Genomic DNA, 26,334 nt, shown 5'->3' with positions numbered 1-26,334 from the left:
GCGGAGCTGGCGGGGGCGCGGGAGGCTGGCGCACAGGTAACCAGGCGGTGGGGACTCAGGGGAGGACGCGGGCGGGGCGGGCCGAAATGGTCCGCGCTGAGCGGGGAACAGGTGCGGGGGCGCCCCGGGGGAGAGCCAGCCCAGTGCCCTGCGGGTGGCCCGCCCTGTCCTGCTGTGTGCTCCCGTGTGGTGGTCTGGGGAGCCGCTGAATTTCCAGCGTCGCCAGACTTACCAAACGCTGTTGATTTCTCAATTCGTCCATTAAAGAGCCTGCCACACATCTTTTTCAGGGACAGAAATAGTGTTTTCATTTGTTTGAAAAAACGCTAAAGTGTTTAAGACTCTTTATTCGTTCCTTGGGCAGAAAGACTAAGAGCTGCGTATGTAAACTCATTCTCTCTGGTTCTTTTTTGTTGTTGTTGTTGTTGGGTTTTTTTTGGACGAGAAGTTTTAGCTTTTTGTGCCCTTGTTTTGGTAGTTTATCTTGAGAGGACAACTGTATATTTAGCATTTTTATTTAATACAGTATTTTGTGATTTTAGGATAAATTATATTCTTTTAACATCATAAACTTTCTGAGTCCTGAAGCTTCTCAGGCTGTGAGATGTTCTGCAGTCCTTTTGGAAGGACAGCTGTGGTGAACTAGCAACATCTTCATGAAATAGTGCATTTGATGTGGCAGGCAGCAACCACACATTTTCCAGCCACATTATTTGTTTAAAGTTCAAGACCAAAAGTTTTCAAGGGCAAAATATATTAAATGTGCTTAGCAACAGTGTGACAGGAAGGACTGAACCCTGGAGAATGACTTGCCCACTGAGAGTTGTAGGTGGTGGTCAGGAGAGCCCAGCTGTGAGCCTCTAAACCCGGGGCACTTGCAGCCTGCTGGCATGACTCTCTTAAGATATGTTGCTTTTTTTTGCCATTGATGTGAGTCATTTATAATTTATCTTTCAGCATACTTCTAGTCAAAGCCAAGACGAGGACACGAAAAACAAGAAAATGAAGGAAAGCGAGCCTGACAGTGAGGTAGTTGTTGCTATGGAAACAATATAAAATACTACCTGTAATTTTAAGTATGTGTATATAGTTAATCATCTAGGATTTCTAATTTAAAAATTACTGATTAAATTATTATTTGGGTCACATTAGTGCATTTAAAATTTTTCAAACCGTAAATATGAGACGCCTTGAGAAATGAGCTGCCCGTATTTAATAAACATATGTATTTAATCTATTTAAGTTGTGCTAGCAGTTTGTTTGTTTGTTTTTGGTTTTTTTTAGACAGAAGTTTGCTTTTGTTGCCCAGGCTAGGGTGCAATGGCATGATCTTGGTCACTGCAACCTCCGCCTCCTGGGTTCAAGCAATTCTTCTGCCTCAACCTCCTGAGTAGCTGGGACTACAGGTGCATGCCACCAAGCCCAGCTAATTTTGTTTATTTATTTTATTTTTTTAGTAGAGATGGGGTTTCACTGTGTTAGCCAGGAGGATCTCCATCTCCTGACCTCGTGATCTGCTTGCCTCAGCCTCCCAAAGTGCTGGGATTACAGGTGTGAGCCACCGCGCCCGGCCTTTTTATTTTTTTGTATTCAGGAAATTAGCTACTTTGCTTTTGTATATAAAGCATTAAAACAACCAGTAAGTATTTATCTAGCATCAACATTTGGTAGGAGTGAAGGAGGAATATCTGGGCCCAGATAAATTAGTCTGGTTGAGGAATTCAGGCAGACTCAGGACAAACAACTAGAGAGCAGAGTACAGTGGTGTCCAAGTAAGTGCTGTAATGTGTGACTGTGTACCCGTTCTGTAAACAGTAGAAAAGGGAGGTGCCGTGGGGCTGGGCATAGTGACTCATGCCTATAATCCCAGCACTTTGGGAGGTTGAGGCGGGCAGATCACAGAGTCAAGAGATCAAGACGATCCCGGTCAACATGGTGAAACCCCGTCTCTACTAAAAATACAAAAAATTAGCTGGGCGTGGTGGCGGGCGCCTGTAGTCCCAGCTACTCTCAGGAGGCTGAGGCAGGAGAATCGTTTGAACCCGGGAGGAGGAGGTTGCAGTGAGCTGAGATTGTGCGACTGCACTCCAGCCTGGTGACAGAGCGAGACTCCGTCTCAAAAAAAAGAAAAAAAAGGGGAGGTGCCAGTGGGTAAAACAGGTGGAGGAGGCGGGCTTTGAGGTGGACCTTTAGAGCTAAGGAGAAATTAGATAGGCAGAGAGGAACTTTTTGGAGGTGGGAAGTACACATGCTCTTAGCCTTACAGTGGGGTTATGTCCCAATAAAACCAATGTGAATTTAAAATGTATTTAATACACCTAAGCTAGTGATCATCATAGCTTAGCCTAGCCTACATTAAAAGTGCTCAGAACACTTACATTAGCTTACAGTTGGGCAAAATCCTCTAACACAAAGCCTATTTTATTGTGAAGTGTTGAATATCTCGTGTAATTTACCAAATACTGTAGTGAGTGAAAAACAGAATGGTTGTATGGAATACTCAAAGTACAGTTTCTACTGAATGCATATCACTTTCACAACATCATTAAACTTGAAAAATTGTGGCTGGATATGGTGACTCATGCCTATAATCCCAGCACTTTGGGAGGCCAAAAATCATTTGAGGTCAGGAGTTCGAGACCAGCCTGGCCAACATGGCGAAACCCCATCTCTACTACGAATACAAAAAGTAGTCTGGCAGGGTGGCACGTGCCTGTAATCCCAGCTACTCGCTACTCGGGAGGCTGAGGCAGGAAAATCTCTTCAACCTGGGAGGCAGAGGTTGCAGTGAGCTGAGTTCGCGCCCCTGCACTCCAGCCTGGATGACGAAGCAAGACTGTCTCAAAACAACAACAGCAACAAACCAAAAAGCAACAACAACAAAAAAAAATTGTAATTCAAACCGTGGTACATTGGGAGCATCTGTAGAGCTGAGAAGACAGTGAGGGGGTGAAGCTGATTCAGAGCTGAGCAGCTAGAAAACAGTAGGCTGTATATATTAATCTCATTATAATTTCAGGTGAAACAACCAATTTTCATAAAAGAAAGATTGAAGCTTTTTGAAATACTGAAGAAAGACCATCAGCTCTTACTTTCCGTTTATGGAAAAAAAGGGGATACAAGCAATATCATCACAGTGAGAGTGGCTGATGGGCAAACAGTGCAAGGGGAAGTCTGGAAAACAACGCCTTACCAAGTGGCTGCTGAAATTAGGTAAACCATAGTGTGGAAAAGATATTCAATATTAAGTAATTATACTGGAGCCTGGTGAAAATGTTTTCTTAGGGACCGCTAATATATTACTCTATTCTCACGCTGCTAAAAGGACATATCCAAGATTGGGTTATTTATAAAGGAAGAAGGTTTAATTGACTCACAGATCCACAGGGCTGGGGAGGCTTCAGGAAACTTACAATCATGGCAGAAGGGGAAGCAAGCATGTCCTTCTTCACATGGCAGCAGCAAGGAGAAGTGCAGAGCAAAGTGGGGGGAAAACCCCTTATAAAACCATCAGATCTCATCAGAACGCAGTCACCACCAAAGAACAGCATGGAGGTAACAGCCCCTATGATTCAATTACCTCCCACTGGGTCCCTTCCACAAAACGTGGGGATTATGGAAACTACAGGTCAAGATGAGGTTTGGATGGGCACACAGCCAAACCATATCAGCTAATTTTTTTTTCTTATTCAGTTGCATAAATTAGATGTATTTAATTTTTTTCCTCTGGCTTCTCCAAGGGCCATGTAAATAAGTAGTTGAATATCGGAACACAATCATTTCCTGTTCTCATAAAAATATATAGGAGAGAAAAAAATCTGTCTTGACAGGCCATTTTACACTGACTTTATTCATCAATCAAGGAATTTCCGTGAGGTTTTACAGGTCTTTTAATTATAGATTGAAGATATATGTGTTAGAGCTATTATCAGTCTTGGAAAAGTGCATTGACCTTTCTAGGAATTACATACGTTAGTGAAGTTATATTGTTTTGACTAATGCTAATTCCTAGCGTTAGAAGCTATTATATAAATACAATTATATAGCTTTTATACAATTGTATTTAATGCCATGTAAATAAATGTTTATCATTTAAAAAACAAACTGTTTCAACAATTGAAATTCTCAGATTTTCTTTGAAAACTATGGCTAAGATTATATTTCCGATTCATCCTGTTATATTGTTAAATGCTCTCTCAACCTGTTTTCATGTTTTCCAAGAGGAATGATGTGCTAGGAGAAAACAGGTGGTGAAGCAAGAATAAGTTTGTTTTCTCATGGAGAGTCAGATTGCATGTTAAATGTGTTGGGTCAGTATTTCTCAAAGTGTAGTCCCCAGGCCAGCAGCAAAGGCATCACCTGGAAACTTGTTAGACAAGCAAATTTGGGGGTCCCACCTCAAACACCCTGCATTGATCAGCTGTCTGTGTTTGTATGAACCCTCCAGGGGCTTCCGATGCAAACTAATCGTCTAGAAGTGACCAGTCCCGCCTAGTGAACGTTTCTGGCCCATGCAGTTATTTATGGACCCAGCTTCCTTCCGTCTTGTTGATCTGCTGTCCCCTAGGTAGGATTTCTTTGTGTCTAGTGGTGGAAGCTGGGTCCTTGCATGGGCCTGCCTGCAGTCAGGAGGAAGGGAAGCTGCAGAACAATGATGCTTTGAGGCCAAGACCCCACAGGGGCTGGCTTCAGTTTTCACTCACATCCTGTTATCTCTCATTTAGTCACATGGCCATGCCTAGCTGTAAGAGAGAATGGGAATATAGCTCCATTGGCCACCCAGACACATGTCCAGCTAAAGCATTCATACCATGGAAGAGAGGAATGGTTTATGGAACAACAGGGAGTCTGCCACAGTCTGCCCCTCTGATATCCAGATATCTCTAGGTACCCTTCTTTCAGCATCTGACACACTCACTCCCCAAGTGAGACAACTCTTTTGTTCCATGGCTCAAAGCCTGGGATTTCTGAGTGATGTACAGAACACCCCCCATCAGGCTGACCACTTGCATTCTGGTAACAAATAAACTAACAGACAAGTCTGCTCACACCACACATGTATGCAGTACACAGAAGACAATCACAAAGTATGTGCTTGGAAAAAAAGAAAGAGGAGAAATATAGCAGGGAGTGGTATAGAGAAGTCATCAGATTCTGCTGGAAGCCATTGTGAGGCCCCACAGCCTGGCAGCGGTTAGTGCTTGTGTCAGCCCAACTATTCATCCTTTGTTCTCTGGAAGCAGCTGTCTTGTCCATGATCCCCCATGGGCCCTGATTTTGCACTTTGGGAAGTTCAGAGTTGTCCATTACCCTCATTTGTCACATCTGAAGTGCACAACAGTTTGTCCTCTCGGGGTCTGTGCAGTTTGCACAGCTCAGTTCTGTGGTGTACACTTGGGGCCTGAGGGTTCGTTTAAGGATCACATAGTTACAGATATTTGTGAGCTGGGCTTATAATTTGTTTGACAATATAATTTCCATCATCAGTTAGCCATAGTAGGCTTCTGATCTGTTTGTAGCTAATCCGTTCCACATGAAAGTAATCTCACTTAAAGAATCTTCTAGATAGACTTCTCACCCTATTCTTTCATGGCTTTTTAATTTGGCTCACTCCTGTTTCCTCGTTTAAGGGACTGAGAGCATATGCAGCAAAAGACTTGTGGGAGGGAGGCAGTCTTGCTCTCTAATCCTTGCAGTTCCACTGGCCTCTGTTGTCTGGATTTATGTGTGGCCTTTGAGAAGGGCTATCAATGCCTGTCCGTCCTGCTGTTTGGGAAGGAAGATTGTCTTTCCAATCTTGCATAGCTCCATGTTTCTGAACTTTTAGTCAGTTGAATTACAGGACACAGGCAGAGGGAGCCTCCCTATCCCTTCCATCTCTGCTAGCAAACTAGATTATTTTCATCTGAGATAACGCATTCTTGTTGCTTCTTGCTGAAAGCAACGAGAGTTACCCAGGGTATACCAACACTGTCCCCTCCCCCCCGTGCCCCGCCCGTTTTTCCATCTTGGCTCACCACAACCTCCGCTCTCTGGTTTCAAGGGATTCTCCTGCCTCAGCCTCCCAAGTAGCTGAGATTACAGGCATGCGCCAACACACCCAGCTAATTTTGTATTTTTAGTAGAGACGGGGTTTCTCCATGTTGGTCAGGCTGGTCTCGAACTCCCAACCTCAGGTGATCTGCCCACCTCGGCTTCCCAAAGTGCTGGGATTACAGGTGTGAGCCACCGCACCTGGCCTTACTCTCCCCTTTTATATCTGCTTTCTTGTGTGCTACAAGCACTGTGACACATGGTTTGCCTCCAAGTTTTGTCAAGTATTTTGTTATACTATCACAAAGGTTACTGGCTCTCCATATGTTAGAGTCTGTTTCCTTGTTACTCACTACTAGTCTGCTAAGCCAGTGCTACATGTTTTGGATTTTTACTTCCAGGTCATTATTTCTGTATTACTTAAGATATATACTAAGCTGCTACAACGAAGACATCACAAAAAACTCAGTCACTTGAATATGGTCAAAGTCTGTTTTTCATATAGCAGTCTAGACGTGGGTGGCCAGGTTGACTGGGTGACATATCTCCATACAGTCATTTGGGGACCCAAATTTCTCCCGTCTTGCTGATCTGTCTGGTACAACGTTGCCCTTGTCTACATGGTCCAGAAAGAACAGCACATGGGTTCCCATCTACAGAAGGTGGAGAGAGAATAGAGAAGTGCCCTCCACTGTTTTAATGATGAGACACAAAAGTGTTACACATGACTTCTCCTTCTGTCCATTGGCTCCAAATCTGGCCACATCTAGCTGCAAGGAAGGCTGGAAAACTCCATCTGTAGAAGAAGGGCAGAATGGCTTTGCGGAACATGTAGCCATCTGTGACAGTCAGTAAAAATGAAAAGAAAGTTCCACTTGATTAATAATATCTAACATTTATTAAGTTACTGTTATCATATGTACACATTACGTAATCCTGAGTATAAGTGAATGAGGAATGTCCTGTAATCCCCATTTTGTAGATAAGAACACTGAGGCCTAAAAAGCTGAGTAAATTGTCCAATATTTAAACCCAGTTTGGCCTTTCACCTGTGTGCTCCTAACCACAATGCTATACTGCTGCTCAAGTTAGTCACAGAAATGTAAATTAAAAGATTACATTGTAGGCTGGGCACGGTGGCTCACACCTGTAACCCCACCACTTTGAGGGGTGAAAGTGGGCAGATCACTTGGGTCAGGAATTTGAGACCAACCTGGCCAACAGGGTGAAACCCTGTCTCTACTACAAATACAAAAAGTAGCCAGACATGGTGGCATGTGCCTGTAATCCCAGCTACTTGGGAGGTCGAGTCAGGAGAATCACTTGAACCCAGAAGGCAGAGGTTGCAGTGACCTGACATTGCGCCATTGCTCTCTAGCCTGGGCAACAGAGTGAGACCCTGTCTCAAAAAAAAAAAAAAAATTGTAGAGTTGATATAATTTAATAGTACCTAACATTATGAGAACTCAGAGACAAGATACTCTTATAACTCTGCTAGTAGGAAAATTTTGCAATATATTCTGACAGAAGTCACGGAAAATGCATTTCCCTTGACTAGCAATTTAACCTCCAGAATTTTTCCTGAGAAAATAATTGAGTAAGATATATGTTAAAGAATGTTCATTGCAGCATTATTTTTCATTACTACTCGTCCCCCAAAATACCCATAAAAATAATTAAAATGCCTAGCAAATATTGGTTCCTCTGTGACTATTAAATATCGTGTTTTAGAAGTCTGTCTCCTGTTAGGGAAAATGCTGTGATTTATTGTTAAGTTTAAGAAGTAGATTATAAAATAACATAATTATGATACTATTAAATATTTTTTATTCCTATGTATTAAATAATGTGGAAAGATATAAACAAAACATCAATGGTAATTTCTTGGTGGTGAAATTATAGGTGACTGTGTGTGTGTGTGTTTTTCTGTGCTTTCCAGGTTTCCTTTCTTAACTTGTAATTTTGTCAACAATTTTCAAACAATAAATTTATTTAAAAGATACACAAAAAAAGAGAAAGAGAGATTAACACCTCACTAGAAGACCATCCTGGCCAATGTGGTGAAACCCCATCTCTACTAAAAATACAAAAGTTAGCTGAGCATGGTGGCGTGTGCCTATAGTCCCAGCTACTGGGAGGCTGAGGCAGGAGAATTGCTTGAACCCAGGAGGCAGGGGTTGCAGTGAGCTGAGATCGCACCACTGCACTCCAGCCTGGTGACAAAGTGAGACTCCATCTCAAAAAAAGAAAAGAAAAGAAGCGAAGGAATCGGATAGGTCATAAAAGTAAAAATAGCTTGTAAACGTGAACCAAAATTAATAATTAAATCAAAACAACAATTTTCAGTGTCACATAGACAAAGATTTTTAAAAATTGGGGTACATGGAAGTGATGCTGTTCAAATGCCATCAGAAATCTTTTGAAGGTACATCACCTTTGATCTAGTAATTCCAATTCTGTGGACGTATTCCCAGAAAACAGTCACAGAAGTCGCAAGATGCCTGTGTACAGATGTCTGTGTGGTATACTCTATGAGAGCAAAACGTAGACGATCTCAGTGTGCAGCAGTGGAGGCTTCATTAATAAATACAATACTTCCAGACTGGGAAGCATTTGGAAGGTTATCTGAGGCATGATAGAGAAAACGCAAGCTATACAATTATGTTGGCGACTGCTTTTAAAGACAGCACATATGTGTGGGTGGGTGGATGGAGGTAGAAAAACCACTGGATGGAAATGTACCAAAATGTTGTAAGTAGTGATTTATGATATTTATGTGTGATTTTTATTTTATCCTATATGCTTTCTCAGTTTTCCAAGTTTTTTTAAAACAGTGAATGTGTATTACTTTTCTACATAAAATAAATATTACAAAACACTAAGTATCTGTCTTACTAGTTTACATTTGTACTTTCTATACACTTCAAGAAAAAAGAAAAAACAACCCTAGAAATTCTTTTAATCTTTTAAGAAATCATTGTAACAATGATAAGGTTAACTCCCAAGTGGCTTTTCTCTTCCTAGTCAGGAACTGGCTGAAAGCACAGTAATAGCCAAAGTAAATGGTGAATTGTGGGACCTGGACCGCCCGTTGGAAGGGGACTCTTCTCTAGAGCTGCTTACATTTGATAATGAGGAAGCTCAAGCTGTGAGTATTTAAAATCCAGACAGCCAAACTTTGGGTAGTTATGTTGTAAATTACATTATATAAGAAGCCACATATTGAAGTCACGAATGTTGAGTTTTTTGGGAGTTTCTAAGATTTAAAATTTGAATATTGATGTTTAATAAATATTTGTGGCATGAATGTATACAAATACATGTCGATTTTTAAAGTAGCCCATAATTTCTTTCTTTCTTTCCTTTTTTGAGATGGGATCTTACTCTCTCGCCCTGGCTGGAGTACAGTGGTGCAATCATGGCTCACTGCAGCCTCAACCTCCCCTGGCTCAAGTGATCCTCCCACCTCAGCCTCCTGGCTGCCTGGGACTACAGGCACGCACCTACACATCCAGCTAATTTTTCATATATTTTGTAGAGACAGGGTTTTGCCATGTTGCCCAGGCTGTTCTGAAACTCCTTGAGCTCAAGCAGTATGCCTCCCTCAGCCTCCCATAGTGCTAGGATTACAGGTGTGAGCCACTGTGCCCAGCCTTATCATTTCTTACAATAATCATTTCCTTAAGTTAGAATGCTTTGGTTATTAAATCAATGTGTGTTTGAAATGAATTGTTAATAGACTGTTAAAAGTGGGTCTACTTTGTAGTTGAATTTGTATCGAAGAATTTGAAGAAATTAGACTCAAATATACTTTAAATACTTAATATAATTTTCTATAAAATAAATACTACATTTTTCACATATGCATGTGATATATGATTTCTGATATACATTGTCGCCTGAACGTTGCAGTCGCCCTTCAAGCTGTCCATTATCTTCATAAAACCTAACTTATGATTAGCTTAGGTTACAGTAATTGCAAGGCTTATGCTAAATTTCTTTAAACTATAAGAACCATATTTTAATTTCTGTTTAAAATATGCAAAGTGTAACGAATATCTAAACAGTACACTATTAATAAAACCATGTTTAAAAGTGATTTTCAGAAAGTTCAGTACTGTAAACTGAATTCACAACTCTCCAGCCATTGGTAACCATGCCTCAGTTTTTATGCACTACTGCCTATGTGTTATCTGCACGTAGATATTTTACAAGAATCTTCAGTACATTCACCATGAAATTTTCTATTTTAACCCCAAAACTGTTTCTTTTCTGTTTGCCTAAGTCAATGCATTATTCCACCATATACCCAATTGCTCAACCCAGAACCTTGGAGGTTTTGTGTGATTCCTCCCCGTCCCTCAACTCCATCTCCAGTGAGGGGTAAGCCCAGTAGATTTTACCTCCTAACGTATCTAGAATCTGTCCACTTCTGTCCCTCTCCATTGCCACTGCCTGAGAATCTGCACTTACCTTGTTATAGACCCACCCAAGAAACTGCCTACTTGCTGTTTTGTCCCCTGAAATTCATTCCCATCGAGCTATCAAATGATGTATGTAAATGTAAATTTAATCATTGTGCTTAAAACCCTTTAATGAATCCCATTGCATTTGGAGTAAAATGCAAGCTGCTCCCCAAGGCCTGCATGGTCTCTGGCCCTTCCTTACCTCTCTAACATTTCTCAAGCTATGCTTTGTCACATCCCTTACGTGTTAGTCACACAGGCCTTACCGAGTCCCCACGAATGTAGGACACTCACTGTTTTTCTTTATTACACAGCCCTGTTCATCTCCTTTTAAATACCCTTTCCATCTTATAATTATGCACTTCCAGGTTTGTTTATTGCCTGTGTCTTCCCCAGTAGGCTGCACCTGTGTGGGGGCTGTGAGTATGTCTGTTTCTTTCACTATTGTAACCCAGCACGTAACACAGTATTTGGCTCAACAAGTATCTAGGTGTGGACTGTGTACCACGTAGGAGATTTGGACTGATGCTAGCAGTCAGCCTGCCATCCTAGCAGCATCCAAAGGAGAAGCGCTGTGCCCTAAGGACTGACCCTCTGGGTCTGTCTGCAAATCATATCCCAGCCTATTGCTATGGCCTGGGATTGCACATAGTGGTCCATCGTCTAACTCCTGCTCTGATTCATTTTATCAAACAACTCTTTAATTGTAGCTTGCTTTCTATTTAATAAAAGGAAAGAAAGTGCTGACAGATGACTTCATTATCTTACTCTTTTTGTACCTATATCTATTTGGTGACTTTGGTTAGTTTCATTTTATCCATAAACTAAAATGAATTCCTTGGGAACTGAAAACCTTATCAACTTTTTGAACTTGGAGGACTGACAACCGGGCTCTGGACTGTGGTTAATGAACTCATGTATACACTTCTCAGGGGTCTCAGGCAACCAGCAGACATTCCCTGGCAACACTTTTTTCTTCCTGAGCCATCTTTCAAACTTCCACAGTCACATGCTATTCAGCACATGAAGACTGCTGTGGAGATGCAGAATCTCATTAACTCTAGTGGTGTCAGGAACACTTCAGCGCTCTGTGTCCAGCTCAGAGAGGGTGCCCCTGGAGAAAAAGAAAGAGAGCTAGCATCTGGCACTCCTCGGCCTTCCTCCCACTCTGGGCTTCAATCAGATTTGCACACAGCTGCTCTGCTGGGTGTTCCGAGAGGTGTTCATCCCTTGTGGCTGACATGCACAGAGGAAATGGGTTTGTAGCTGAGCCCTGGCTGCCACTCTCAGCAGAGTGGCTTCACACTGGCACTGAGCAAGTGGCTCTGGTGGAATGTCAGGGAGGGCTCAGAAAGCATTCTCTTCTAAGTGGGCATTGAAGATTTTCCTTTCAAGTTGATGTTGCTGCCCTTGGTCTTGCCATTTATCTCCTTGAAATGTTCTACTTGTTTACATCATTTTACTACTAATTTTCCATGACATACTTTTGGAAGCTAATGGCCTCTCTGTCCATGCCATGCAGGTGTACTGGCACTCCAGTGCTCACATTCTTGGGGAGGCCATGGAACTTTACTATGGAGGCCACCTGTGCTACGGTCCGCCCATTGAAAATGGATTTTATTATGACATGTTCATTGAAGACAGGTAACACACTGAATACTGGCTTGTGAATGCATGTGTTTCAATTTTATTGTGTTGTAATGTTTACATACTAGCTTAGTAACTTTATACTGTTGGCCCTTACATAATGTGAGATTGGGGCACTGATGCCCATGCAGTTGAAAATCTGAGTACAACTTGTGATTCCACCTAAACTTAACTAATAGCCTGTTGTTAGTTAGAAACCTTAATGAAAACATAAACAGTTGAGTACCACATACTTTGTATCTTATGTGTATTATATACTATATTCTTAAAATAAGCTAGAGAAAAGAGATGTTAAGAAAATCATAAGGAAGAGAAAATATATTTACCATTCATTTAGTGGAAGTGGATCGTTATAAAGCTCTTCATCTTCACATTGAGTAGGCTGATGAGGAAGTGGAGGGGTTGAGCCTGCTGTCTCGGGGTGGCAGAGGCAGAAGAAAATCCACATATAAGTGGACCCATGTAGTTCTAACCTTCGTTGTTCAAGGGTCAACTGTATCGCATAATATGGTTATAGATTGGTTGACCAATTTTCAAAATTATTTTTAGTTTAGATGGTCTAAGCCATTTAACTAAAAATTATTTTTAGTTAAATCTAGTTTAGATTCAAGAGGTACTTCTAAAATTGTTTTTTGTTTGTTTGTTTTTGTTTTTGTTTTTGTTTGTCCCCAGAAGAATATGATATGCTGTTTATCTAATCTTGAACTTGCTAGAGCATGGTATTAATTAAGACCAGAATCAAAAGCTTAATTCCTAGAGAGAGCTTAGTTTAATTTGCTCCATGATAATCAAGGGCATCATTAACCTCAGCCAAACATCTCACATAGTTGAGTGCCAGACATGGATGTTTCACAGAGGCTTCACATTCCATAGACCTATGCTTGAATCATTAGCAAACAGCCAGCCCCGTCCAACTCCTGCCCTGAATTCCTCATAGCTTTTAAGGGTACCTCCAGTTGCCACAACCAAACCCTCTGATCCTTCTACTTCCTTCCTGCTCTTCACCACCACCCCACCATCCAGTTCTGCCAGTGTTATCTCCTAAATAGTTCTCCCACGCCCCTCTCCTTCTCTCACTTCTGCCTTAACTTGGCCCCATGGCGTCTCTGGCCTGGATGACTGTGGTGCATTTTATCTTTACCTTCTCCTGCACACCTCTTAATGACCTCCCCAACCAAGCACCCAATGCTCTGTAGCTGCTACTTAGAGACTTGTCCAGTCTGAATCACTATTCCTCAACAACCATGAACTGTGTTTACCTACACCACTTCTGATCTCAAAGGTGTGGGGTTTTTTTCCACATCAACAGCCAGTGCTCCAACTCTCTGGACACCCACTAGGTGTCTAATGATTGAACTCAATTCTGACACTGTCTACCCTGAGTTAGTGCAGATCCCCCAGGTCAAGGGCTCAGTCCCACAAGACTGCCCACAATTCAGATGCCAGCTGGAAGTCTGGGTCTTCCATACTTTTGACCTACAGGTTACAAATCGGGAGTTCCCATGACCCCATCCTTGGGTTCAATAATTTGCTAGGCTAGCTCCCAGAACTCAAGAAGGCACTTTACTTACCTTACCAGTTTATTATAATGGATGGTACAAAGGATAGAGATGAACAGCCTGATGGAAGAGGTGCTTATGGTGAGGTATGTGGGAAGGGGTGCAGAGATTCCATGTGTCTCTGGGCACCATGCCCCAAGCACCTGGATGTGTTCCACAACCTGGAAGCTCTGTGAATCTCGTTTAGGGCTTTTTATGGAGGTTTCATTGTAGAGGCACAATTGATTCAATAATTGACCATTGGTGATAACCCAATCTCTAGTCCCTCTCCTCTCCCTGAAGGAGGCAGGTAGGGGTGCTGAAATTCCCAACCCTTTAATCGTGCGTTGGTCTTTCTGGTGACCAGTTCCCGTTCTGAAGCTACCTAGGGGACCTAGCCACCAGTCATCTCATCAGCACACAAAAGACACTCGTATCACTCCAGAGATTTCAGGATCTTAAAAACCCTGTGCCAGAAATCTGGATGAAGACCAAATATATGTTTGTTATTATATCACAGTATCACATCCAGTTCATCTCTTGTTAACATGGCTCCAGTATCCATTCAACAAGATGTTTTTGCTCCCTGCTGTGTGCTCTGTGCTGGGTGCTGGTGATTCAGCAGTGAAGGAACCAGTCTGTCCTCATGGAGCTAACAGTCCTCATGGAGCTAATTTGCTGGAAGACAGCAAATGCACAAGCAGCCATCTGCTGCCTGGTGGTGATGAATATAGGAACATCAGCCAGGTGTGGGAGGTGTGTGCCATAACAGGCAGGTGGGCAGGAAGGGGCAGATGGCATTGAAGCAGACCAGAGTAGAGGGAGGGAGCAAGCCCTGAGGACAGGGATACTTATGACATCTGCAGGGAGAAAGTTCCAGGCCTCTGTGGGACTGTCCTGATGTGGGGATATGTGTGGCTTATTTGAGGAGTGGCAAGGAAGCCAGTGTGGCAGGAGGACATGATGAGCACTCCATCTGGCTCTTGAGCAAAACTGAAGTATGTGAAGGATAAGGAAGACCGCACAGAAGAACCAGCCTCAAAGGAGCTTACAGTCCACCTGGATGTCTCCTAGCAGGGCTTCCTGCTTACTTTGCAGCAGAGGAGAAATGAGGCAGGTCGTGGCACCTCTTGATGCCCCAGTCTCCCTCTTTGAGACACAAGAGTAGTGACTGTATGAACGTTTGACTTTCTGAAGTCCTGGAACAATAAGACACCAGATTCAAGTTAGAAAATGTGTCACTACTGAGCCTTCAGGACAAAGGAAAGAGGGAATGCATAATGTCTGGAAGATCGATGTCAGTTCTCTGCTCTTCTTTTTAGAGCAGTGTCCAGCACAGAATTGTCAGCCCTGGAGAATATATGTAAAGCCATCATAAAAGAAAAGCAACCTTTTGAAAGACTAGAAGTCAGCAAGGAAATCCTCCTGGAAATGTTTAAGGTAACTTGGGGAAACTCCTAAACATCTTACTAGGAATATTAAAAATCAGTGTAGACTAGCTTCTCCACCTTCCCCCAAATAGTTAGCCATTGCTCACCAAATTGTTCTAATTCTGTTAAGCTACTGTGAGGTTGTTACCAGTTACTTGCTGTGACATTTCCCTCATCTATTTCCTGAACATTTTAGGGCAGACGTAGGTAGGTAAAGGGCCAGGTGAATAATTTTTATATGTGTGTTTATAAATATGATTAATTCTGAGTATTGTGAATATCTGTCCCCTAAATTCAACAATATTTATAATCCCATGTAAAAGGCTGCCTTTTTCTGTTTTCTTTGGGAGTTTTCTATTAACTTTTTTTTTTTCAGATTTTAACCTAGAGTAATCTGTATAAAACGGTAACTTTCTCTTTATATTTTTTTGACCAATGTACTTAAATATATTCCTAATTTTATGTTTTAAAACATGTATTGGAGAAAACATACATTTTTTGTTTGTTTGTTTGTTTTTTGAGATGGAGTCTCTCTCTGCCTCCCAGGCTGGAGTGCAGTGGCACTGTCTCGGCTCACTGCAACCTCCGCCTTCTAGGTTCAAGTGATTCTCCTGTCTCAGTCCCTCAGCTGGGACCACAGGCATGTGCCCCCATGCCTGGCTAATTTCTGTATCCTTTTTGTAGAGACGAAGTTTTGCCATGTTGACCAGGCTGGTCTTGAATTCCTGACCTCAAGTGATCTACCCACCTCAGCCTCCCAAAGTGCTGGAATTACAGGCATGAGCCACCGCACCCAACCAAAAACATATATTTTGAAAACACAGTAGTATTAGTTTTGTGGGCTTTAATAAAAAATAGAGTTGGTTTTGGTAAAAGGTTGCAGTATTCTTTTGTGTGCAGTAAAATATATAACATATAAAATTTACCATTTAATCATTTTTAAGTATACAGTTCTGTGGCATGAAGTACATTTACAATGTTGTCAATCATCACCACCATCCATTTCCAAAGCTTTTTATCTTACCAGGCAGAAACTGTGTACCCATTAAACATTAGCTCCCCATTCCAGCCCTCCACCCCAGCCCCAGCCCCTGGCCACCACCATTCTACTCTCCATCTCTGAATTTGCTTCTTCTAGGCACTTCATATCAGTGGAATCATGACAATATTTGTCCTTTTGTGACTAACTTGTTTCACTCAGCAAAATGTCCTCAAGATTCATCCATGTTTTATGGTTTTTTATTTTATTTTTTATTTATTTATTTTTTTGGAGACGGAGTATCGCTCTTTTTGCCCAGGCTGGAGTGCAATGGTGCGATCTCAGCTTACTGCAACCTCCTCCTTCCGGGTTCAAGCGATTCTCCTGCCTCAGCCTCTCGAGCAGCTGGGATTACGGGCATGCCTGGCTAATTTTTGTATTATTAGTAGAGATGGGGTTTCTCCATGTTGCTCAGGCTGGTCTTGAACTCCCGACCTCAGGTGATCCACCCACCTCGGCCTCCCAAACTGCTGGGATTACAGGCGTGAGCCACTGCGCCCGGCCTCATCCATGTTTTAGCATGTGTCAGAATCTCCTTCCTTTGTAAGGTTGAATGATATTCCATTGTATGGATAGACCACATTTTGTTTACCCATTCATCCATCTATAGACACTTGGGTTGCTTCTACCTTTTGGCTACTATTGTGAACAATGCTGCTGTGAACATGGGTGTGTAAAGTTCTGTTTGAGTCTGCTTTACTTATTTTGGGAATATACTTAGAAGTGGAATTGCTGGATCCTATGGCAATTCTGTTTTTAAGTTTTTGAGAACTCACCATACCGTTTGGTGCAGTGGTTGCACCATTTCACAGTCGACCAGTGATGCACAAGGGGTTCAGTTTTCCCACATCCTTGCCAACACTTGTTTTGTTTCATTTTTGTTTTATAGACATCCTAATGGTTGTGAAGTGGTATCTCATGGGGGTTTTGGTTTTGATTTGCATTTCTCTAATGACGTAGTAATGTTGAGCATCTTAATGTGCTTATTGGCCATTTGTGTTTTTTCTTGAAGAAATGTCTTTGGAGAAATGTCTGTTCAGCGCTTTTGCCCTTTTTCAATTAGGTTTTTTGTATTTGAGTTATAAGAGTTCTTGATATATTCTGAATATCCATTTCTTAACAGGTTTGTGATTTGCAAATATTTAATTCTGTAGGTTGCCTTTTTTTGCAGCTACTTTTAAGAACAACACAATCTTTGTTAAGGAAAATGATTTGATGTGAATATATAGATATGAAACAGTTAAATCATATAGATAGGGGTTTTTCTCCCAACAACTACCTCCTTTAAGTAGATATTTAATATAAAGTGCCTTGTATACCCTGATAATAGTGATGTAGGTAGAAAAGAAAGGAAAAGGAAAAAAAAAAACCCTTAGTTTTATAAATATTATCATCATTACTATAAACTTTGCTTTTGTTTTTATACAATGTAGCTGTGTCCTTGTCAGAATTTTATTGATTAATGTAGTTAAAATTAGATCTTCTAGAACAGTACTGTCCAATGGAAACATAATGGAATCCACAAGTCTGAGCTACATGTGTAACCTTAAATTTTATGGCAGCTACATTTTAAAAGTAAAAGTTGCAATTAATTTTAAGAAATTTTTTAACCCAATATATAAAAAGTATCATTTCAATGGTAGCCAGTATAAAGAATGATTAATGAATGATTTTATTCTTCTTTTTGCAACATTATACTTCCTAAGTCCAGTGTGTTTTATACTCACTGCATACCTTCTTTCAAATTAGTGGCATTTGAGGCCAGGTGTGGTGGCTCACACCTGTAATCCCAGTACTTTGGGAGGCCAAGCAGGCAGATCTCTTGAGGTCAGGAGTTTGAGACCAGCCTTGCCAACATAGTGAAACCCAGTCTCTACTAAAAATACAAAAATTAGCCAGGCATGGTGGTATGGTACGTGCCTGTAATTCCAGCTACTTGGGAGACTGAGGCAGAATCACTTGAACCAGGGAGACAGACATTGCAGTGAGCCAAGGTGGCACCACTATACTCTAGCCTGGGTGAGAGAGTGAGACTTCTGTCTCAAAAAAAAAAAAAAAAAAAAAAAAAAATTGTGGCATTTGAAATGCCCAGTAGCCACGTGACTTGTGGCCTCCATGCTGCATGGTGTAGCTCAAGGCTGTGAGCTGTTTGTATCCCTCGTATCTCAGCACCTAGAACATCAGTAGCTGCTCTTTCAATGTTTCTTGAGAAAAAGTAGAGTTGTTTTCTTCATTTAAACATTGTGTGTAATAATGTGTAAATATATTTTTCTTTGTAGTACAATAAATTTAAATGCCGCATTCTGAATGAGAAGGTTGACACTGCAACTACCACAGTGTACAGGTTTGTGTCCACACATGTTAAACGCTGCTCAGTGGTAAACTTGAAGGTGTTAGCAGTAGAGGCAGAGTTTGTTTTCTGGTTGGAGATCTATTTTTCTTTTTTTTTTTTTTTATTATACTTTAAGTTCTGGTTGGAGATCTATTTTTCAAGTTGTGTAGTTGATATTCTACTTTAGTTACAGTCTTCAAAATGTTTTCACTAAAGAGAAATGATTATTTTCCCCTTTTTAATAATCAGGACAGTACTGAGACCCATATTTTGTTTTCTGGGTGTCAGCTATAACAGGATTTTTCTCCATGTGAGTGATACTGTTTGGAAAGGAGTTTCTATTCTGTCCTTCCGTGTTCTTATTAATGTGGCAGTGGGGGCCATTACAGGCCATCTCCTCGGCAGTGATTCTCTGCCTCATACTTAGACTGTCCAGAGTGCAAGTGTAGAAGAGTCTGCCCCATTGTCCAGAGTCCAAGTGTACAATCTTTATGCATTAGCAGGATACTCATGATGAGACAAAAAGAAAATACTGGGAAACAAAGGCAGGATCAAATGTAAGAGGAGGGAAGTGAAATTAATACCAGAATCACTTAGTTCTGTTCGTTTAACCTCAGGTTCCTGAGCACCTTTTTATTTATCCATGTTTATACACCTTATACATAATTGCTGTTGTGTGTTCCATCCATCTGGGTGCTGCTAGGACCATCACAGTACCAGCTTAGAAGACCTGGTATTTATTTAATTACAACCACGGATATTCTCCCTTGTGGTACTTATTTTCCACATTCAAGGACTTATGGTTCTCTGGTTTAATTATACTGTAAGTAAAATCGTATCTCCTTTGTGCAAAGCTATGCACAGTGCATTTCTTAAAATTTAAAAATAAATGAAAATGTAGAAAACAGGCTCAGTTTTAAATTTCTGGCTTCTAATACTTGAGCTGCTGGGTTTTAGAACCTTACTTAGGTCAACGTTGATACTTTTTATAGTTTTTCAATTTGAATGGCTTGTATTTAATTTTTGGGGAAAAAAAGTAAAGCTTTTCTTTAGTGGATTTTTTTTTTTTTTTTTTTTTTTTAGATGGAATCTTGTACTGTCGCCCAGGCTGGAGTGCAATGGTGCAACCTCAGTTCACCACAACCTCCGCCTCTCAGTTTCAAGCAATTGTCCTGCCTCAGGCTCCCAAGTAGCTGGGATTACAGGCACCCACCACCAACCCAGCTAACTTTTTTTTTTTTTTTTATTAGCCAAAGATTACTTTATTTTAATGTTTTCTTCTGTGATTGGGATTTAGTTATTAGCCAAAGATTACCTTATTTTAATGTTTTCTTCTGTGATTGGGATTTAGTTATTAGCCAAAGATTACCTTATTTTAATGTTTTCTTCTGTGATTGGTGGCTCTAGCTGAAGCAGGAAATGGTGTTTTTTAAGGAGGATATTATGATTTGGGTTTGCTTTTGTATCCAAGAATTGACGCCAATATGTTTATGTAAAATACCTTCGCTGTGTGAGTTGGGGTAAGACGTGCAGGAGGCAAATGTGAGTGTTCAAAGCTGAGAGACCTGAGTTCAAAGTTCTACTCAGCTTTCTACTGACTATGATTTTTTGCAAGTCATTTAATCAGACCTTCAATACTTAATTTTTTTAAGATAGTCTAATAGTTGCCCCAATGGCCAGCTAACTTTTTATATTTTTTAGTAGAGACAGGGTTTCACTCTGTTGGCAAGGCTGGTCTCGAACGCCTGACCTCGTGATCCACCCGCCTTGGCCTCCCAAAGTGCTGGGATTACAAGTGTGAGCCACCGCACTGGCCCTGTGGCTTTCTATTTAAAGTTTAGAGTACTGAAGCCTTTCATGCTAATTTGGCATTCCTTCCTTTCATCTGAGTGTTGCTTACCAGCTCTCTTCCTAGAGAACAATACACAAAGACTGGCTATTGAAAGAGATGACATTTTTGTGTTTGTCAGTCTGTAAGCCAGTCCCTTTTTGTATTCATTGTAATTTTTAAGTTTTTAATCAGAGAATTGCATAGTTTCTTTCAGAAGATGTTCTGTGGTTTTGGAATCTAGAGGGCAGAGTGGACTCTGAGGCTAGATGAATCGCCTCTCTCCTTTACCCTAAATTAAAAATGGTCTTGCTACATATAAATAAGTGAAGCTCTACCTAAAACATAGGATATTATGGCTTATAATGAATAGTCTAAAAAACTATAACTGTGCCTGAGCATGTCCTAAATATTTCATTATAGGTGCGGTCCATTAATTGACCTTTGCAAAGGTCCACATGTAAGACACACTGGAAAAATTAAAACCATCAAAATTTTTAAGGTAAGGATTGATTTTTTTTTTAATATAGTAAGTTTAAGGTGCACTAGCTATTAAGGGATTTCACTCATATCCTTTGTAGTCTGAACATCATGATATTTTAAAGTATTTCATTCTTATTTGACTAAAACTAATACAATCATTTAGAATTTTGATAATTAGAGCACTGTAGGTAGCTTTTATCATTTTACCTTATTTTAAGTGTTATAACATTTCTTTTCCATATGATTTTTTTTAAAATTATTTTTCTGAGACAGAGTCTTGCTCTGTTGCCCAGGCAGGAGTGCAGTGGTGTAATCTTGGCTCACTGCAATCTCCGCCTCCTGGGTTCAAGCGATTCTCCTGCCCCAACCTCCTGAGTAGCTGGGATTACAGGCGTGCACCACCACACCTGGCTAATTTTTGTATTTTTAGTCAAGATGGAGTTTTACCACATTGGTCAGGCTGGTCTCGAACTCCTGACCTCAGGTGATCCACCTGTCTCGACCTCTCAAAGTACTGGGATTATAGGCATGAGCCACTGCACCTGGCCTTTTTCCTACGCTATTTTAGAATATTGTTCTGAATACTATGGTTTTCTCGAATAGCCCTGATGTGAGCAAGAATATTTGTCTGCATGTGAAAGTAATGTACTGCAGGATAAAGAAAACAGCAGAAGGGGATATGATGGTGTAATGGAGAAAACATCGCTCTGAGAATTAGGAGGCATGGGACTGACTTGGCAGTCCCAGCCTTTCTTGGCTTTGATTTTCTTACAGGTAAAAAGGGGCTGGCTAATGGCACTGTTCTTAATCACTGACTGTAGGTCAGCAAGACTGACCTTTACTTCCCTATACCTACTGTCTATTCTGCCCCGTCCTTGGTGATTATCCTGCTTAGCCTTCCCTCCTTTCCGTGCACTGTCACTGTCATTCCTAGAATCCATAGCAGACTCTACATAATTTGCTGGTTAATGGTATAATTTAGGCTGGGAAGGTTTAGTTAGAATCCATTTTAAGATTGTTCCTAGCGCTACAAAAAGTCTTCTTTAAGCTTTGTTGGTTTTGCTTGTTTGTTTGATTGATTTTGAGACAAGGTCTTGCTTTATCACCCAGGCTGGAGTGCAGTGGCACAAACACTGCTCACTGCAGCCTCAGCCTTCTAGGCTCAAGCAGTCCTCCTGCCTCAATCCCCTGAGTAGCTGGGATTACAGGCATGTGCCATCATGCCTGGCAAATTTTTGTATTTTCTGTACAGATGGGGTTTTGCCATGTTGTCCAGACTAGTCTCAAACTTCTGAGCTTAAATGATCTGACCACCTTGGCCTCCCAAAACTGCTGAGATTATAGGCATGAGCCATGGCGCAGGGCTGTTTTGTTGGTGTTATAGTGGAAAATTGCATTCGTATATAAGAGCAGTTTTACTTACAACCAAATGTTTGATATATTTACCAAAATCCTGTTTGATATTTAGAATTCCTCAACATACTGGGAGGGCAATCCCGAAATGGAAACATTGCAGAGGATCTATGGAATATCCTTTCCTGATAACAAGATGATGAGGAACTGGGAAAAGTTCCAAGAGGAAGCAAAGAACCGAGATCACAGGAAGATTGGGAAGGTATGCCCCACATCTTATATCACTAGAGAGATGTAATCATAAACCAACATAGGAATGTTTCTGTCTCACAAAACTTAGTTGCTTTAATAATAAGATTTATTCTTCTTCTCTCCTATTTTGCTGGCACTCATAGTCTGCTGCTGAGTTCTTTCATTTTGATACCCCAGATGTCTTCTAGCCTCTTTCCTTCCTGTATCTTTTATTAATTTTTGAAAATTGTACCCTTCTCTTATTTTTGTCATGATATAAAAATAAAGTTGTTTTTGGTGAAACCCCACCTCTACTAAAAATACAAAAAAATTAGGCAGGCATAGCAGCACGCGCCTGCAGTCCCAGCTACTCGGGAGGCTGAGGCAGGAGAATCACTTGGGCCTGGGAGGTGGAGGTTGCAGTGAGCCAAGATTGCGCCACTGCACTCCAGCCTGGGCTACAGAGTGAGACTCAATCTCAGAAAAAAAAAAAAAAAAGTTGTTTTTTACATTCTGTGCACTTTACAGCATCCTTTGTATCTGGGAGACAGAGCAGCATGTAGAAGGAAAATATCAGATTGGAAAGCAGCTAGGCCTGAGCTTTAGGGCCGGTCCTTGTACTCACTAGCTGTGTTAGATGATGGGCAAGCTTTGTGTCCTTGTCTTCCTTGCTGGGAGCCTTGCAGGGTGGCTGTGAAGACAGAAACTGGATGATGGTGCCTGGTACAGGGCAGGCTCTCAGTAAGTGACAGCCATGATCATCATCATCATCACTTAAAGCCTGCCTCCTGCAATGAACTTTTTTGGTCTTTTTACCATGTTGTCTCCCCATGAGTACCATACTCCAAGTGTGCCAAGTAAGAAAATTAGCAGAAAATAGCTGAAGGTGACATAAAAGCTAAGTTCAAAGCTAACTAGCCATAAATATGAGTGGAAATTTTACATATATTTAGGTATAAGTGTTGAATGGCCTTGGAATGTCTATTACTAGAGAAGATAGAAATAACTGAGTATTACATGTTTTATTCCCAGCATACCATGTGTGTGCAGTAAATACTAAGCAACAGCAGATGACATTTGAAATGCAATTACTGTTTCAATCTAGGAACAAGAACTTTTCTTTTTCCATGATTTGAGTCCTGGAAGCTGTTTTTTCCTTCCCAGAGGAGCCTTCATTTATAATACACTTACGGATTTCATACGAGTAAGTTAACTTTAAAATGTTTTATTCTTATTCAATTCCAGTTTACATTTTTACTATTTTCTCTTGTAATAAAATGGTCAAGCATTTCCATTAATTTTACTTTGGTAACATTAATAAGAATTTTGAGGTTAAAAGTGAGATACTGGCCAGGCATGGTGGCTCACTCCTATAATCCCAGCACGTTGTGGGGCTGAGGTGGGCAGATCACCTGAGGTTAGGAGTTCGAGACCAGCCTGACCAATATGGTGAAACCTTGTCTCTACTAAAAATACAAAAATTAGCCGCATGTGGTGGTACATGCCTGTAATCCCAGCTACTCAGGAGGCTGGCAGGAGAATTGCTTGAACGCGGGAGGCAGAGGTTGCAGTGAACCAGGATTGTGCCACTGCGCTCCAGCCTGATGACAGAGCAAGACTCCGTCTCAAAAAAAAAAAAAAAAAGTGAGATACTAGATTGTGCCTTCTAATAACAACATGGAGATAATTTCTGTTTTCCCTGAATACATTCCTGGATTTCATAAAATTCACTTTTTGTCCATATTAGTTTCTAAAGCATGTAGAATATAAAGGTAAGCATAAGACTAAGTGTGGCACTCCCTGTGAAAAAAGAAAGGAGAAAGTGTCGTCTCTGGCACAGAGTGTTAAACCATGAAGCATTGCTTCTCCAAATGTGCTCCATGGGCCACTGGTGCTTCCCTTTGCCTATAGCATGACTTGCAGGTGATTTGGCAGCTCCAGAGGAAAGAGGAAAAAACCAATAGAGCAAAATACCTACTTGTAATACAAGTTTGTAGATGGGCAGGTCTTTAGTATTTACATGATAAGGACTGTGTAGATAGTGTTCAGAGGTGATCCAGGTGGACTACTAGGATTACATTTCCATTCTTGCACTGTTTTGTCTTTCCTATAATCATTACCTAAATTTTTCATTTACTTAGTTTTTTATGTGCCTACCACTAATTCATGCTCAGATTTCTCTCAAAAACCACAAATCTGCTTGCAACATGTTCTGCAATGATTCAGGTAATTGCTCAGTAAATTTTTTTTCAAATTTGGTCCTACTCCAGAATTAACTTGCTACTAAGATTCTTGCAAACTGATGTCTTAGGACTTCTTTTTGTGGTCATCTTGGCCACTCCCCTCATGTCTCTTCCTATGCTGAGTCCCTTTTCCTGGTCCTTGTCTATCTCTTCATTGCTTATCTTTAATTCTCATTTGGGGATCACTGTCTTCAGTAACTTTCTGAGAAAAGAATACATGGCATGTGGCCTGTGCTGGTTATTCTCTGTTTGCTTCTCCAGTCTTGTTCTCCTTCCTTTTCTTCTTGTGCTGTGCTCCTGGAGGCTGACCTCTATGGATTCTATCACCTGGGGTACCCATCTTCCAGTAGGGGCTGGCCAATGTGAGGCGGTAGGAGATCAGAGGGCAGGGGGAGAGACTTGAAGAATCACTGAAGATTATCAGAGATTTAGATTTAGACAGGTGATGATGACCATCACAGCTGCTGATTTGGATGTGCTCTCTTTTCTGAAAAATCAACATGGCCCCTGGCACCTTGTACTCTCAAGTTGGGAGTACAACAGATGGAGAATGAACAGAAAGCCTTTACGGTGGCATTAAGGAGATCTCTTATTTTTTATAGATGCAAGACAGATGTGGCTGATGAACAGGAGCAGGGCCTGATTGTGTGGGTCACCAAATTGTAAAGCCATTTAAATACACAAACCCAATGGTCTCTTATTCTAAGGTAAGGGCAGTGGTTGGGAAGGCATGGGTCCCTGAGGCTTGGAATGGGAATGTTTGACAGACACAGATGACACTGAGAACTTTGAATTTCTAGATACCTTAGTCTGAAGGAATTGGCCTTACCATGAAAAAAACCTTTTAGGGAACTCAGCTGTTTTTTCTGTTGGTTTTTTTGTTATTACAGTCATGTCTCTTCTCATGTCTATTAATATTATATGCCAAATATTATATTTAATTTAAGTGTAGAGGCTCTAGGTGATGTTATTTCCCACTGGAGTATTCACCCTCTGCCAGTATTAAAGACTGATCATTCAATTCAGTCAGGGATTGCACTGGGTTAGGGCTGGCTTCCATTTTATTAAGATTCAACCTACTTTTCATTCCTGTTTCTAGGCCATGACCCCCCTTGGGTTTCCAGTTGACTGGCTGGTGGGTCTATGTCTTTTCAGCCCCAAAGGACTGTAGGGAAGCCCATTCTACTCTTCCAAAGTGTTCTATTCTTAACAAATAATTCCAAGGCTCATCTAATTACTACATTGACTCAAAAATCCAAGATGTCATCTGAATCAGGTCTAGATGCAGATGAGGCTCCTCGGGTGCAGTTTCTTGAGAACAGATTATCAAGTACATTTCCTCTACATTTTAAGACCTGTGAACTAAAAACACAAGTTATCTATCAACCACCTCATCCTCCCATCTCCCTCACATTATAAAATGGTGCTTGAGGAAAATAATGAAGTGGATAGTCTTACTCAAAAAGGAGTGGGGGAGAGTAGGAGGCAGATAGTAGTCACCGTCTGTAGAAATTCTGGTATCTACCAGTCATCACTGCCCCAGGGTTGAAAGATACACTTTGATGAAGATCCAGTTTTGCTCTGCCTGGCTGTGATTCTGCCCTCTTGAATCTTCCTTTCTCTTCCATAAGAAATGACCCATGTGTGTCTTGGGGTAGCTTTCTTCTTGTTCTTCTTCTTTTTTTTTAATTTTATTTATTTATTTATTTGT

The 26,334-nt window shown here is 41.0% G+C and overlaps 1 protein-coding gene across 2 annotated transcripts in view; it reads left to right on the top strand.

Annotated features, from left to right (window-relative positions):
* Positions 1 to 6: 6 nt before the first annotated feature.
* Positions 7 to 26,334, top strand: part of TARSL2 (threonyl-tRNA synthetase-like 2) — an 81,359-nt gene continuing 55,031 nt past the window's right edge. Inside the window, exons 1-10 of one of the 2 annotated variants that reach the window (XM_011957639.1) lie at positions 7 to 36; positions 958 to 1,029; positions 3,020 to 3,213; positions 9,058 to 9,181; positions 12,022 to 12,143; positions 15,007 to 15,124; positions 18,433 to 18,497; positions 20,737 to 20,815; positions 22,265 to 22,411; positions 23,486 to 23,584. In XM_011957639.1, the coding sequence (XP_011813029.1) occupies positions 1,003 to 1,029; positions 3,020 to 3,213; positions 9,058 to 9,181; positions 12,022 to 12,143; positions 15,007 to 15,124; positions 18,433 to 18,497; positions 20,737 to 20,815; positions 22,265 to 22,411; positions 23,486 to 23,584 (975 nt within the window). In that variant the 5' untranslated portion in view covers positions 7 to 36; positions 958 to 1,002. The remainder of the gene's footprint in view (positions 37 to 957; positions 1,030 to 3,019; positions 3,214 to 9,057; positions 9,182 to 12,021; positions 12,144 to 15,006; positions 15,125 to 18,432; positions 18,498 to 20,736; positions 20,816 to 22,264; positions 22,412 to 23,485; positions 23,585 to 26,334) is intronic. The other variant, XM_011957648.1, reaches the window with a different exon arrangement.

This window comes from Colobus angolensis, unplaced genomic scaffold, assembly GCF_000951035.1.
Source record: "Colobus angolensis palliatus isolate OR3802 unplaced genomic scaffold, Cang.pa_1.0 Scaffold112, whole genome shotgun sequence".
Lineage (NCBI taxonomy): Eukaryota > Metazoa > Chordata > Mammalia > Primates > Cercopithecidae > Colobus > Colobus angolensis.
The sequence above is the reverse complement of the archived record's forward strand: the minus strand, read 5'-3'. Positions and strand labels throughout refer to the sequence as shown.